Source organism: Montipora capricornis, chromosome 8, assembly GCF_036669925.1.
Source record: "Montipora capricornis isolate CH-2021 chromosome 8, ASM3666992v2, whole genome shotgun sequence".
Lineage (NCBI taxonomy): Eukaryota > Metazoa > Cnidaria > Anthozoa > Scleractinia > Acroporidae > Montipora > Montipora capricornis.
The window spans coordinates 7,338,969-7,353,968 of NC_090890.1; the positions used below are offsets into that span (position 1 = coordinate 7,338,969).

The 15,000-nt window shown below is 39.9% G+C and overlaps 1 protein-coding gene across 3 annotated transcripts in view; it reads right to left on the reverse strand.

Annotated features, from left to right (window-relative positions):
- The window catches only part of LOC138060007 (3'-5' exoribonuclease HELZ2-like), a 153,468-nt gene that overhangs the window by 131,116 nt on the left and 7,352 nt on the right, over positions 1–15,000 (reverse strand). For 2 of the 3 annotated variants that reach the window (XM_068905681.1, XM_068905678.1), the window contains exons 2-3: positions 1,368–2,604; positions 355–888 (exon numbers count right to left, since the gene is read on the reverse strand). In XM_068905681.1, the coding sequence (XP_068761782.1) occupies positions 355–888; positions 1,368–2,574 (1,741 nt within the window). In that variant the 5' untranslated portion in view covers positions 2,575–2,604. The remainder of the gene's footprint in view (positions 1–354; positions 889–1,367; positions 2,605–15,000) is intronic. The other variant, XM_068905679.1, reaches the window with a different exon arrangement.

The following is a 15,000-nucleotide window of genomic DNA, read 5'->3' on the forward strand; positions in this document are numbered from 1 at the left end:
GCCTTTTGAAATTTCGCCCTTTAAGGTTACACAATGTCCCGGATGTTTGTTGCACCATTCTGCGCGATGGCGTAGTCGTCCTCGTACTCCAATCTGAGGATCGCTCTGGCCTTTTTTGAAGCATTTATCTCATATGTGTAAGTGACCTTGCACCTGGGAAATTTGCACGTTTCGGAGTTTGTATGCAAGTTAATAAGACTCCAGTGTACAACGAATACTAGCAAACCCAATATCATGCTAAATTGGTAGTTTTCAAAAAATTGCGATCAATTTTTCATTCTGCTTGACGAATTGACATTTGACCACAAACTAAAGCTAAATAAGACCAAACCTGTTATTTCTTATTCAACTTACCAGAAAAATAATGTTGACAAGCCTTGTACTCCACTTCAGCAATAAATGTTGTCAGTTTAAACTCAATCAGGCCAAACTCCTCCAGAAGCTCCTCTGTTACTAGAAATTTTTGAGCCATTTTATTCAAATGACCTTTTTGATAATCTTGCCACAGCTCCTCAAGGATCTTCTCAGAAGCAACCTCAACAAGGATTAGTAAACTTCCTGAGTCAACACGAAGAATCATTAGTTTACGTACCTCTTGAAGAAAACAAACGAAACCGTTCCACTGCTCCGGATTTGAGGGGTCAACATTTCGAAGATACTTTTGCACAATTTGATTGAAAACTGCTTGTGTAGATGGGATACTTCCGTCTCCACAATGTTCTGTTGCCAAACCAGCGTTGACCTCTACCTGTTGATCCTTTGTATTGCTTGGTACCGTCACTGCCTGGATAACTTTCTGAAGTTCCCATGAATTTACGTCAGTCCCTGTGCCTTTCTGTGTACTAGCTTCAGTGACAGGCACACGATCAATTTGAAGTTGAAGACAAGCTTTAAAAAATTAAATTCAAAATTAGGCAATTGGACACCAAACCACACTTAAACGTTTTGTCCCTAAGAAAAATCTTTAATTTGGGGTGCAGCTCATCTGTGAGTCAAGTTTATTTGACATCTGACTGTGTTTGAAGTAAGATTACCACCGTGAACGATTTGGAAAGCTGACGACGTTTCGAGCGCTTGCCCTTCGTCAAAGTGAAGGGCTAACACTCTCTTCGCTCTGACGAAGGGCTAACGCTCAAAACGTCGGCTTTTCAAATCGTTCACGGTGGTAATTTGACCTTTATCACGAAATTTATCACCAACAGCATCTTTAGAAACTAGAAATTTGTTTTTGAAGTACACTTTTCAACCTGATCAAAATCTTAATTTCACAGTATTAGGTGGGTTCCTAGGTAGGTTAGGGCTATGAAAGAAGCTAAAAGAGGCAGAGCAACATGCAAAATATTCATTTTGTTGTTCTGGCCTCTTACCACGAGCAAGTTCAATAATTTTGCTTCGCAGGGCATCACTTTGTTTGGTCCAGCTGTATTTCTTGTCATATAATAAGCGCATGTTTTCAGCTTCCTCAAGACGGCACTGCCTGTTTTTATCCCGTATGATTTCCTTGATGGCTGTAGCCCACACATCAGGTTTATCTGAGTCAATCACAAATGGTGAGCAGAATGGAACTTTGCATAGGGCTTCCCCAAATCCAGAATTCTTGCTGACAAGAACTGGAAGACCAGCTGACAAGGCCTCAAGACCAGTCAATCCAAAACCATCGGTTCTAGATGGCATAAGCACAAGATCTACTTCACAAAATAACTTCTTTAAACTTTCTCGGCTTTCGTCATAACCTCTAACTTTCAAGCGAATACGTGGCAGACCACACTGCACGAAATACTCTGCTACCTCCTCATGTTTTCCATTGGGTGCTCCAACAAAGACAAGATGAGTGTCGACAAGTGAAGGTGAAGCAACCGCCTTTCCTGCAATGTCAAATCCCTTTAATTCAAAATCTTTGATATCACCACGGCCAAACACCAAAACACTGCGATGATTCCCTTCTTCAGGGGCTTGCTCAACACAAAGAAATTCTTCAAAAATCCCTGGAGTAAAGTCAAAAATAGTCCGAACATTTTTGCAATATCGAAGGTATGATCGAAAGGCCTCTGCCAACTTCGGTCCTATTCCAACAACAAAGTCAGCCTTTTCACAAAGTTTCACTTCATCATTATGCTTTTCTTCGCCCCTGCAAATTGGATCTGGGTAGCATTTAAACATTCCCAACTCCTCTGGGTCCGTATGCACCACTTGCACCCATTTACACTGATGAGATTTTCTTATGACTTGTGCCTGACGACCTAGTTTTACTCCGTGACCAACAACCACCTCAATTTGTAGATCATCTGGTGGAAAGCTAAGCCATTCTAGCTCCTCATAACCGACCAGTTGTGTTGCTTCAACAATGCTAATGTTGTGCTTATGGGCTTCTGTCTTATCCTTCTCACTGCATTGTGGCACAAAAAATGAGATTTCTACGTCTGAGGATTTGGCCAACTGAATGCCTAACTCTCTGTTTATGGTGGAAAGACCACCCTTGCTGGATCCCCATTCAGAAGCCAAAATAGTGACTTTAACTTTACCAGATTTGTCCACGGCATATTTTCCGCGAGACTCTTGAGAAGCACATGCCATAACAAGACCTCAATCCACACTGAAACATGCCTATGAATGAACAACAAATAGTAACTATCACAAATCGAAAAAGTCTCCGCACTTGAATGAAACAATGTAAAGTTACTGGTTAGAGCTCAAGGAGTGTAAAATACTTTTTATTCTAAAAGCACTAAGGAAACCGGTCAATGTGTACTACAACTGCAAAAGGACAAGCAATAACTGTTACTTGTGCTCCAAAGAAATGGATTGTGTTAAGTGACTGCTTCAAATGTAAGAGAATGGGTTTGTGTTAATTGAAGTAAATGTTGATTGAAAGAACAAAAATGATACTGTGCAAGTTAAGTACAGTTGAATTGTTTCAGAATTGGTTAGGATTACCCTCTCACCCCTGCAAAGACTCCCACTGACGCCGTGCCCTTGTTTTCCCTCTCCGAGTCTCCTAGTATAAACAGCAGAGGAGAGAGACGATAATACAATCGTTCAGAGTAGTTTAAAACAAATCAAGAACATCAATTATTACACTGGTTGGTACAATGGTAACATTGAGCCAAAATGAAAAGCACGCGTGAAAGGGAAAGGGGAAAGGGAGACCTTAAGCATAAAGTTTATGGCAAATCGCAAAAATTAAACTTCTTGCTGTCGTGATCACCCGTTTGTAGAGTTAAGGTGGCTTCATATAGTTCCCTGACGGCGTGCAACCTGGTTACTGGAAGGTGGCTGATAGCGCAAGCTTTAAAGCTCGAGCAACCAACGCGCGGCTCTTCCACGCGGGAAGTAAACAAACATGAAGATACTCTTCCAAACTTTGTTCCTTTTTGCAAAGAGCCCGAGATTCAGCTCAAGACGAAAGTCCATCGATTTCTTCACTCATGTACGCGCGCGTGCATGTGGTTGGGAATTTCACGCATGCTCAAATGGCGATCTTGGCAAATTCCCATTCTGTGACGTATGTTGTGCGATGGAAAAAGTGTGAAACTTTCACGTGAAATATCTCTAGTTTTCTTCGGTGAAATTTCTTCAAATGTTGCAGGGCGATAATTACTGTTGATACCTTCCGTTTGCCAATTCATCAAGAGATTTTGTGAGACAACTTTTTTTAATTGGAGCTAAAAAACACAAATTCGCTAAAAGCGACGAAACTACCTTTGTAACCCCTATTTTTTTGGCCTTCAGAAGATTCCTCTGGACAAATGTCATGTAATGTCAAAGTTTAGGAAATTTTCACCAAAGGAAATGGAAGAAAATCAAAATAAAAGCTAATAAACACTCTATGCAACCTATACCACCCCGTTAATTTGACAGTGATGGTTGAAAAGAGTAGTTTTGTCTTTTAGAAGTCTATTCGTTAGGCTGGAGAGAGATGCGATTAAGAGCAACGCAAAAATTCCCGTGGATAGTGGATACTAGCACGCCCCAAATGAACAGCGAATTACCATATGGAGCCACCTTAAGTGAAAACATAAATTTTTCATTGACTGTGATTAAGAGATTTTTCCTATTTTTCTAATGTCAACTGTATCAAGAAATGGCCTATTGTTCTTGATCAAATTGTATTTCACATCTGCACACAATACCCCATTGTTTTGATCTGTGTCAAGGGAATTCCATCGGAAGCCACGATCAGCGAAGACGATTCATTATAATCCAAAAATTGTCGGTGAGTGAGAGAAGCTGTTTAAGAGGAGAGTGGAGAGGGTAATATTACACACCATGTGAATTGCGTACCCCAGAGAGGACTTGTGAAAAAATCTTTAAAATTTGAGAGGAAAAAGAGAAAAGAAATTACAGCTTAAACAGCAGTATATCAACAAACCAAAAGCTTAACAGATTAACCTCGTCATATTGTTTAATGTTAAATCCGTCGAGGAACTTTAAAAAGATCAAAAAATGTTCTTGACCGACCTGGTATAAAAAATAGGTACGCACTGCGTACGTGTTGTAGTGCAGTAACACAGCGCTGCATAATTTTCAACTGAGTTGAGTTTTGTGTTCCTGGAGATTCAAATTATCTTTGCATAATATGTAGCTCTAATAGGACGCGATATTGTTCCGGCACCGTTAAATTTTCTCTTGGTAACGTATATCATTATAGTGCCATGGTAGATGGTTACTAGTAAAATATTAAACCCAGAAAGATTGAAGAAGGATAAAAGACAATCTAGTAACATTTGCCTCGTGGCTGACATGTTGATCATTTTCAAGTTCCCTTACACCTTCTTTTACACCACAACTTTAAGCGTGCACTCTGACGAAGGGCTAACCCTAGAAACGTCAGCTTTTAGAATCTCTGTACGGTGGTCAATTTACATTATCAACTCTTTTTGTACAAGAATAAAATAGTTTGCCATCAGCAACAAAATTTGCGCCATCAAACGAGATAAAAAGTTACCATCAGCGAAAAACATTTTTGCTGTGTTCAATTTTTCTGTTGTGCTTTTGGCTGCACAAGTAAATCGCAAAATCGAAAGTGACATCGTTTTCAGCGGGCGCCGTGATCAAGTTACCTTGCATGTTTACTTGCGAAAGAAAGGGCACATCTGTGTCAAAATGATGGCAAGACACCCGGTTTTTGTTTTTGCTAGTTTGTTTGCTTGTTTTCTTTTTTTTTTCCTTTGAAGTGTTTTAAAGATTGACAAGAAATGTGCGAATTCAACGCAATGAACGCAATCGCCCAACTCTTGAGGTTGACCATTGTTTTTGCAAAGTCAAAAATTTACTCTCCTTGGCAAGGTTATTTATCCAGGTAACTACATCGTTTTGGAAATAGCAGCTGCTTTATTATCCGTCAGCGTTACAAATTCTTGCCGATTTTGGGGCTCATTTTGTTGAAACTCAAGCACACTTCCAACAGACCTGTTTACGTTTGTGAGTTATGCATGCGCTGCGGGCCTATTGTCACAACGGACTTACACTCTTACCCTCTTACAACCAGGTGACATAGTGTGTAGTGCATTAAAAGCCTTTGCTCCCGAGATTTTGCCTTAATCTTGTAGGAAGACACCAGTTGAAAAAAACAACAAAGACATTTGCCATTTGCCATAAGCCTCGTGCTTTCTTTTGCTTTTGCACACCCGTATTATAATAAGGGTACCCGAAACAAATTCGTCAAAAATGAGCATTACCCTCAATTACTGTGAAATTTGCGTGACTTCTGGGGTTACATACTCCCAGTAACAACCAGCTTACATTTTGGTTCAGATCATCGCGGGCTTGCCTAAAGCTGCCCGTCAGGTTAAATTTAGGTGCGTTTTTTGGGAAAATCCAAAAACGGATTTGTGATCTCAGATAAATGGATTTTTCAGCCTCCAAAAAGGAAAAAGGATTATTTACTTTCATTTAAAGTGAAAACAAGCAAGTCAGTAAAAACAGGTTAAATCATCAATTTCAAACTGACTTTCGTGTCCGTAAATGAACACTCCTCACTACCATATATACATATCCTTTATTTAAACACGATGAAAGATTAAAGTGTAATACCTGTGGGATGTAGATATAAATTCAAGCTAAAATTTAAAAAAAATACAACTGTTACAATGATAATTATTTATAAAAAATTGCGATAAAACATTTCGTAAAAGCATATTTAAAGTTTGTTGACGACGTTTCGACGTTTGGCCAACGTCATTATCAACTCTAAGTCAAAAAGTTAAAGATAAAAAATGTTTAAATACTAAAAAGACAATAGGTGATGGAATGTTCTCAAAGCTCAGGAGGGCTCAATGTTCTCAAAGGCTCAGGAGTAGTAATAATGGACAAGGCCGAGACCATACGCGTTTTAAGTGCAGCTTCAATTGATGATTCTTCCAAGTTCTTACGTGTTGATGGTAAGCGATCAAAATCCCGTGTTCGTCCACCTAAGCACTTTCATCCGCTCCATAAAAAAGAGAAAGATGTCAGCACAATCCTACGTGAAAAACTACCTCAGAACATCGCCGATTCACTCTCACCCAAGGGTTCCAGACTTGCTCGTCTTTATGGCCTTCCCAAGATCTACAAAGCCAAACTCAGTATGAGGCCTATTTTTTCGGCAACTGAAACGTATAACTACAACTTGGCTAAATGGGTGAAAACTGAAACCACTCCTCCTAAACGATTTTACAATTACCGATGCCATTCGCTTCTCTGAAGAAATCCGGACCTCACCTATCGGCAGACGACATATTGGTCTCTTGTGATATCACAGCCCTCTTTACTAACGTCCCTTTAAATGCGACCATCAACATCTTAGTCAAAAAAGCGTTTGCCGATGATTAGTTAAACCAAACTTATGACCTTAACCTGCAAAAGGATCAACTCACAAAACTTCTCAAGATCGCCACTACTAACCAGCTTTTCCAATTAAATGGCCAGATGTATGAAAAAATCGACGGGTTATGGGTTCACCCCATTGGCCCTCTAATGGCCGATGTCTTCCTCTGTCATCTTGAAGATAAGCTCACCCGCAATGGTGTGATGTCCACATTACACAAGAGATATGTAGATGCTGCAGTTGATTTTCTCATAACTCTTAATAGCCTCCACCCCAGCCTGTCTTTTACGATGGAGCTTCCTATTGACAACAAGATCTCCTTTATCGATATTGAAATCATCAAGAACCGAACAAAGATCGACACACAAGTATATAGAAAGCCAACAAACACTGGATTGTTGCTGCATTTCCAAAGCCACACAGACAAGCACCATAAAGATTGCTTGTTCAAAACAATGATCCATCGTGCGTAAATTGCTCTATCTTCAACGTTTAAAGCCTTCAATCAAGAACTGGCACTAGACTACGCTCCATCTCTACTCGACTTGATTACCCTTTGGCAATGATTACTTCTACCATTACCAAAACCATTCAGAGCTTTTCATTTGGCACTAGAGAGAAAAACGAGCGGATAGACAGCAGCGTTGTGCGAGTGAGTTTGCCCTTAAAAGATCAAACATCAGCTAACGCAGTTAAAAGGCAAATGCGTGATCTCAGTCACAAGATTGGCACTACACTACAACCCGTTTTTATCAGCAGAAAATTGGAACAAGACCTCAAGTCCAGAGAAATCAAGCCTCCAATCGTAAATCAACAATGCATTGTCTACTCTTTTACATGTGATCTGTGTGATTCAGATTATGATTATCAGGTTATCATACACATATTATGTATGCGCCTTCGTGGCTGAAGTCTCTCAACTTGGCTCTCGCAAACGTTTCTATTCTTACATCACTCATCTGCTGAATCGAATAGCCGACTAGAGGGAATTCAAGTTAAAGATCTTATAATCATGACAAGTGCTGCTCGGTATAATTATTCTTCGCTCTTCCAACTGGCGAAATTTTACTTTGTTGGTTTCGTCTGTCCAGCAACGTGGAGTCAGTGAAGCACAATGCTGGAGAGCTCGCTTTGAATATTTGCCTAGCACACTGCGGGGCCTTCGGAAGCCTTTGGAAACAAACGGCCTCCATATTGATCAAACGATCTTCAGAAGACTTTGTGAGTGTGGAATTTTGAAGCCCTTTCGTGGCTGTCGTGGCGGTAACGCGGCGAAAGCAAAGCAAACTCATTAATTTATCTCATAGTACCTACTGCAAGGCGAATTAACATACCTACTGCAAGGCGAATTAGCATATCGACCTCGTCACGCACAGTGTTAGCATCACGCAATGTCCCGCAAGTCTGTCACACTCCTGTCACTCGATCCCAAACTATTACCAAGGAGTACAGTCCACCATTGGCTCTGGCTAATATGATGTCTCTCTCTCCGAAGATTGATGAGCGGAGGTGCTTTGTTGATACTCACAAGCCTGACCTAGTCTCAGTAAGTGAGACCTGAGTTTATGACGAAAACGAATGCGAGAATCATCTTCACATTCCTGGGTTTAACTTATTACTCAAGAACCGCACCACGGGCGTACACGGAGGAGTAGGACTGTATATTAATAATTCCATCAAGTTTAAGGCGCTTACTGACTTCTACCACTCTGAGTTCGAAGTGTTATGGGCACATCTCCGCCCCACTCGGCTTCCGAGGGGCTATCCCTGTATTGTGTTCGGGACTGTATCATCCTGCCGGTGCAAGTGATGGGGCGATGTTGGACTATTTAGCTACTTCTTTAACTATCATAGAGGGGCGTTACCCAGGGTGTGGTATACTTATAACTGGTGAGTTTAATAGACCTAATCGGCTAACTCAATGTTGTACCCAATTCAAATCTCCCGGGACTAACATTCTTTGTGTATTGCATTTGCATGATAATGTAGCATTCATATTTAAATGATATGGAAATACCTGGAACAAAACTAGTTCGATCGTGTCTTCATATTGATGGAATTGAAGGGAAATCGGGAGAGGACATCGATAATTTAATCAATGCAGCTCTTTTACAGCCTATGCAGGACTATGCACCGCTGGACAGTCTTCCATCGCCTGCCATTGATTCGGAGATTGTTAAGCCCAGTGTATCTGTTGGCTCTGAATCCCCGCAAAGCATCTGGTCCCGAAGGGTTGCCAAGCTGGCTTCCAAAGGAGTACGCAGATTCCTCGCTGGCCCCATCTGTGACTTGTGGTCATTATAATTAAACTAATTGACTTAAAACTTTCTTTCTTGACTTACTTTGTATCCCGTGCCTGTGTTTGATGTTTTATTTGGTAATTAGAATTTTGGTGTAAGCCCCCCGTGATTAGCTCATTTAGCTCTTGGGGCAAACATGAACAGTATATAAATGTTTACATTAAAAAAAAAAAACATTCCATCACCTATTGTCTTTTTAGTATTTAAACATTTTTTATCTTTCAGTTTTTGACTTGATAATGACGTTAACCAAACGTCTAAACCTCGTCAACAAACGTTTAATATGCTTTTACGAAATGTTTTATCGCAATTTTTTATCGTTAAATGTTTTTAAAAAACCGCTTCTTTTTCGTAATGATAATTATGTTAAAAATAATATTGACAAGAGCCGTGTGCATATATGATATAAATTAGATGAAATAGAAACCTACAATTATTAATAAATGGCTCTTACAATTTAAAAAGTAATAAAAGCTAAAAACAATTAAAATTTTGATATCTGAACAAGCACTGAAATCAAGATTTTTTAAGTGTCTGTCCTACTTCACGTTACGATAAAAAGTTGTAAATTGAGAACTTGTATAATATTTGAAGCCAGTGCTGCATAACAAGACACCTCTCTGGCTAATTGAGTTTTTAAGTAGTACGAATTGAAACGTGGGACAATGATACTGTTACTCCGTTTAAAATCATAATCGGTAAGAGACTTGTTGCCCGCGAGTCAGCCGCGCGAAGACGCGAGGCTGACCGAGATGGCAGCTTTAATAGAGCCGAAGCGCGAGAGTGTTGTGTGCGCAAAAAAAATTCCGAGCGCTCAAGAGAAAATGTAATGTAAGATAAGTTAAGGGAACAAAGGCCTTTTATCATGTAGCCTGCGTAGCAAGCGTTTCCAGGGGGCGAGGGAGGGGAAGGGGAGGAGAGAGGAAGGAAACTCTTGCGGACAAACCCCTAGATTTTGCAAACTCTCGTTCGCCCACGAACGGGGTCTCTGATTGGCGTGGCTCGGATTGTTTGATTGACACCTCTGTTCCTCGTCAAAGTAATGTATTCCCAGTAGCAAAGCGAATAAATTGCCGGTTCTCACTGTCACACCATCATCAAAACCATTCAACAATAAAGTAAGGAATCAAAGAGATAAAAGAACTTGAGGTGAACATTCAAACAGTCTCGCAAAGGTTCAGGACTGTGTGATGTTTCGTGCGGGAGATATTCCAAGAAATATTTTACTGAAATTTATAAGGCTTTGTATGGAGAGTATTTTCCCTCTGAGGGGCACAAAAACGTAGGTAATCTACTTTTGCTAAAAAAAAAAAAAAAGCCTGTAGTCATCTTCTGAGGGCTCATAAACATCTATATGAGTACTTATTCTCATACAAGGACTGTTTCGATTGCAAAATATCAGCGGATAAGTCACTTTTTTAACCTAGGTGATTTAATATCGCGTTAGGCGCAAGCTTTGAGATTCCACTTTGCTTTATCACAAGACGAAAAACTCCATTACACTGAAAATTTGTGAAAAGATAAGTCTTCAGCTGTTCTAGTAACTAACTAGACTAAAATCTCAAAAGGATTGATAATTTCTTCTTCTTTATTGCTTTGGTTTTTTTTTTTTTTTTTTTTGATGACGTCACGTGAAAACCAAGAATAAGAGAAAGTATATTCGCTTTCGGTGGACTGATTTTCGCTTTTTACTGGGTTGCCATATGGCAATCCAGTCAGAAAATGAGTGGAATTCGTTTTAATTCTTTTTTTTTTCCTTACTCTTTTTCCGTGTCGGGAAAAGTCGTTCTTGTCGCTCTCCTGCTAAGTAGTGTCTTTGTGCGTAGAGTCTTCTGCGCGTATTTTGGTAGGTTTCAGGAGGAAAAAGAAATGCGTAGATTTTATCCGGTGGACACAGCATGGCGTCAAAGTAATTGTAACACGAATAGCGTTTTAGTGGATCTTTAAACAAAATATACCCTTATGGAGCTCAAGAGGATAAACACGACAGGTGGTGAAAAATGAAAATCTGCTATCTTAAAAGCGACGAGTAATGATCTTCGATAAGCATTGCATCTTTCGCCGTCGGATATTAAATGCAAAGTGACCTTTGTTTCTAATATATTATTATGTACGACACGGAAACCAAACGGAAAATTATGTATGGGTTTAACAAACACTGAAGGAATCGATTGACTTAAATGCATCTGTGCTTACTGAAGTCGCATCTCAGTTGTTTGTACATTTATTTTGTACTCAACTCTGCACAGTCTTCAGGTAAAAAAATAATAATTGGAAATCTGACAGTGAAGAATCATTTAAAAAAAAGCTTGTTGTCTATTTTGTGCTTCAATTTTTCACGGAAAAGGTTCTTTAGAACGCATTTACCCTTTTCGTCGAATTCTCGTTATTTACTAGCTGCATTGTTATGTACAACACTGAAGCCATACGGTAAATTCTCTAGTAACTTTTTAGGACTGGATAACAGAGAAGGAATCAAACACCTCGAGTGGATGTGTCTCCACAATTTTCTGGCTGTTTATGATTTTATTTATTTGTACTCAACTCCGAACAGTCTTCGGTGAAAAAACAATTGGAAATTTAACTATTTTATGTTTAGTCAAGAATTATTTGAAAGAAAGCTTGTTGTCCATTTTTGGTTCATTATTGAAAGAAACGGTTCTTCAGTGTGAGGAGTTTGATCAACAGTGTTCCAGATAAGAGTCGGGTCTCGGGTCAATAACCCGACCCAACAGATGAAATATAAATATTCAGTTAAATATTACAACAAAACTAAAAAACGAAAGACGGAAGTTTCTTGCATTGCTAAAAAAAGTATGTTGCTTAACTCTGAAAGCGCTACAAAAGATTAACATTCTTCCCTGTAGTTCATTCAATGTAAACAACAACCTGGATACAAAGTGATCACATGCACCTTTGTGGTTGCCTAGCACGTGATCAATTTCTCCCTTTTGACAGAACATCATGACCTTCCCCTTTACGATCGATTCTTGTTAATCTTTTGCCGAGAATTCGAAATGCAGAGTTTTATATAAAAACTGTTATTTTTTTCTTCATCTGTCTTTTGGCTTGCCTTTTACTGTTAACCCCCGGCTTTTGCGATAATATTACAAATCCAAAGGACATCTTTTCCTTAGAAAGAACTCTTTGTTCAAAGGTTCAGCTTGTTCACAACACTTTTTCTTGCGTCAGTGTGAGGTGCTCTGTCCAGGAAAGTCGGCCATAAATAATGACGCCCTGGAGACGAGTGTGAATAAGTGCATGCTATGCAGGCTAAGTGTGTCTGACCCATTCGATCCGATCCTGCCCAAAATTCACAGAATATAGAGGCCGGATAAACGGTCTTTTCATCAATAACAAGTCATTACCTTGAAATTTGCCGAGTGAGGAGTTTAGGAGTTTCCTTGGCACCAAGTGTTTAAATTTCGATGAGGCTGTGTTTAAAGACGTTACAGCGATATATACAGTATGGCCAATGCAATAGACGACATTGATCAGCACCTCCTTGAACATCCAATCTCAGCAGGACCAGCTACATTTTGTAACACATGGAAATTTGTTTTTTTTCTTTAGTAGTCTAACTAGGTGCAAACTGTATTTATCACATATGTTTTTCCGCAGGCAACAATGTAATACTGTCCTTTCCTTAGGGTCTAGTGTCGCTGCATTAGTTGAGGAATAGACCTTATTCATAAATGGCGGCCAATTTATAATTCTTTTGTCGAAGTGCAAATTAGCCTACCAAGCCTCGATACCATACAGTGAATTGAAAAGAATTCTTGCTCTAAAATGAGGCTTGGTAGGCTAATTTGCACGTGGACAAAAGAAATATAAATGCGACCGCCATTTATGAATAAGGTCTATACTTTTCCACATATTTTTTGCCACGTCTAAAGAGTGGTTTTTGGTGGTTTTTCGTATCTGGCACGGCACAGTAGTGTATACTGTTTACATGTTACGTAATTTTCAGTTACATACAGTATCCAGTTTGTGAGAATCACTTCTAATACTATAGATGTTCTTTGATGAGGTAATCTTTCTCAGATTCCATTACTCAGCAAGATTGACTGGCGTACTGCCAATGAACGACACTAGATTTTACATTGAATCTCGAGTTAGTGGAGTCAATCAATCTGAATCCACACTGCTTATCAAACACTTGAGTACTTGTTTTCAGGAACAAGCGATAATGATTATTTTAATTCTGGAAGTGCTACGGGAACTAGCGGAGGGGATATTATTCCTCCTCGGTTGTTTCTCAATTTTAATTTTGTTTTGTTTGTCCTGGGAAAATACACTTTGTGTTCTTGTGGGGATGAAAAGGCTAAATGGAATATGGGGAATACACTTCGTGTATTTGTGGGGTGAAGTGTTCCCATGCGGGTCTCTTTGCCCCGTAGACTCACTGTACTAGGGTTGTGCCTTCTGATCGAGCACGGTTACCATAGAAACCAGGGGGCGCAACCCTAGATAGGTAAAGACCTCTCATGTGAGGGATTGTAACCCTCTGGAGAGGATTGTGGCCTTGGGGAGTGTAACCCCTTGGCGAGGATTGTAACCTTGCATCGCCACCTTGCCGTCATGGCCTTGGGGATTGTAACCCCTTAAAGAGGATCGCGACCTCTCTTGCCGGCAACTTAGTTATCCTACCTTTCTGTGACCTGCTAATGGAATGCTTCATCTCCTACCCCATTACCACACAAACTGTTGCCTCTTAAACTTGTTATCATGGGTTGGGAACATTAATTCTGCATACATAAACACGGAGCCAGAGGGGACTGAATTTGGCAGACCATTTCAGTAAATGACGAACAAAGTGAGTCCCAGTACTGACCATTGTGGAATACCTCAACTAACGTTCACAACATTAGATTGCTGGCCGCTTCCTACAGAAAACTGAGTTCGGTCCAATACATAGTTTGTCAGTTATGAAAGCATATTAGGCCCAAACTGGTATTTCAGCCATTTTAGTAATATCGCACGAGATACGCAATCGAAGGCCTCTCTGAAATCATAAACGCTACTGCCATCACTCTGTTCTCATCAACAGACTCTCCAGGTTTGAGAATCAGATAGGTGTATAAACAGTAATTATGAGGGGTACCTTCTCAATATACCCCGCTGTTGGTCTGTGCGGCTGACACATCATCCTGAAACTGCTCAACCGGAAACTTCTTAAAGGTTTCTAATAATGGAAATGCCGAAGGCATACCACGTCTTAAAACCAGTCTGCTGTCTTTTGTTGTTGTTGTTGTTGTTGTTGTTGTTGTTAGTACTAGTCACAGATGTGCATACCCTACGGATATTGAATTAAGCTCTGATCGGGTGAATTTGCTTTTATACGCTTCAATATTTCCAAACTTCCCTGCCGCGATTAGAACACATACACTTTTCCCAGCGATTATCTGCGAGCGCGTTAGACCACTCGGCCACCGTGACGCAATTCCGTTATATAGATGAAAGCAAACATTTACTGTGGAATCTTTCCGCCCAACATGATTGACACAGTATTAAACTATTCGATAAAGTGGACAGATGCTTTTTCTTTGAGAAAGGCAAGCTTTAAAGGTAAGGAGAATTTTCTACGTTATTTCTAGATCTTGCTCCGTACTTGTGTGTTCCACTGTGAACAGACTTAACTGATTAATTGGTAGAAGCTAGCACTTCACATTAAATTCTAATCAGTTAAGTCTGTTCAAATATAAGTGCTATATGACAAACGTTTGTAAAAACGTAATCCTTCCTTGTACTTGTACATGTTCATTGCCGTGACTTTAACATCTTCAGTTCCCACGACCTGCTCCCGTCTGACCTTGTAGCTCAGTCGGTAGAGCAGCGGTGATCTAACCCGAAGGTCGTGGGTTCAATTGCCACCCTGGTTTCTCTGTCCTTGTG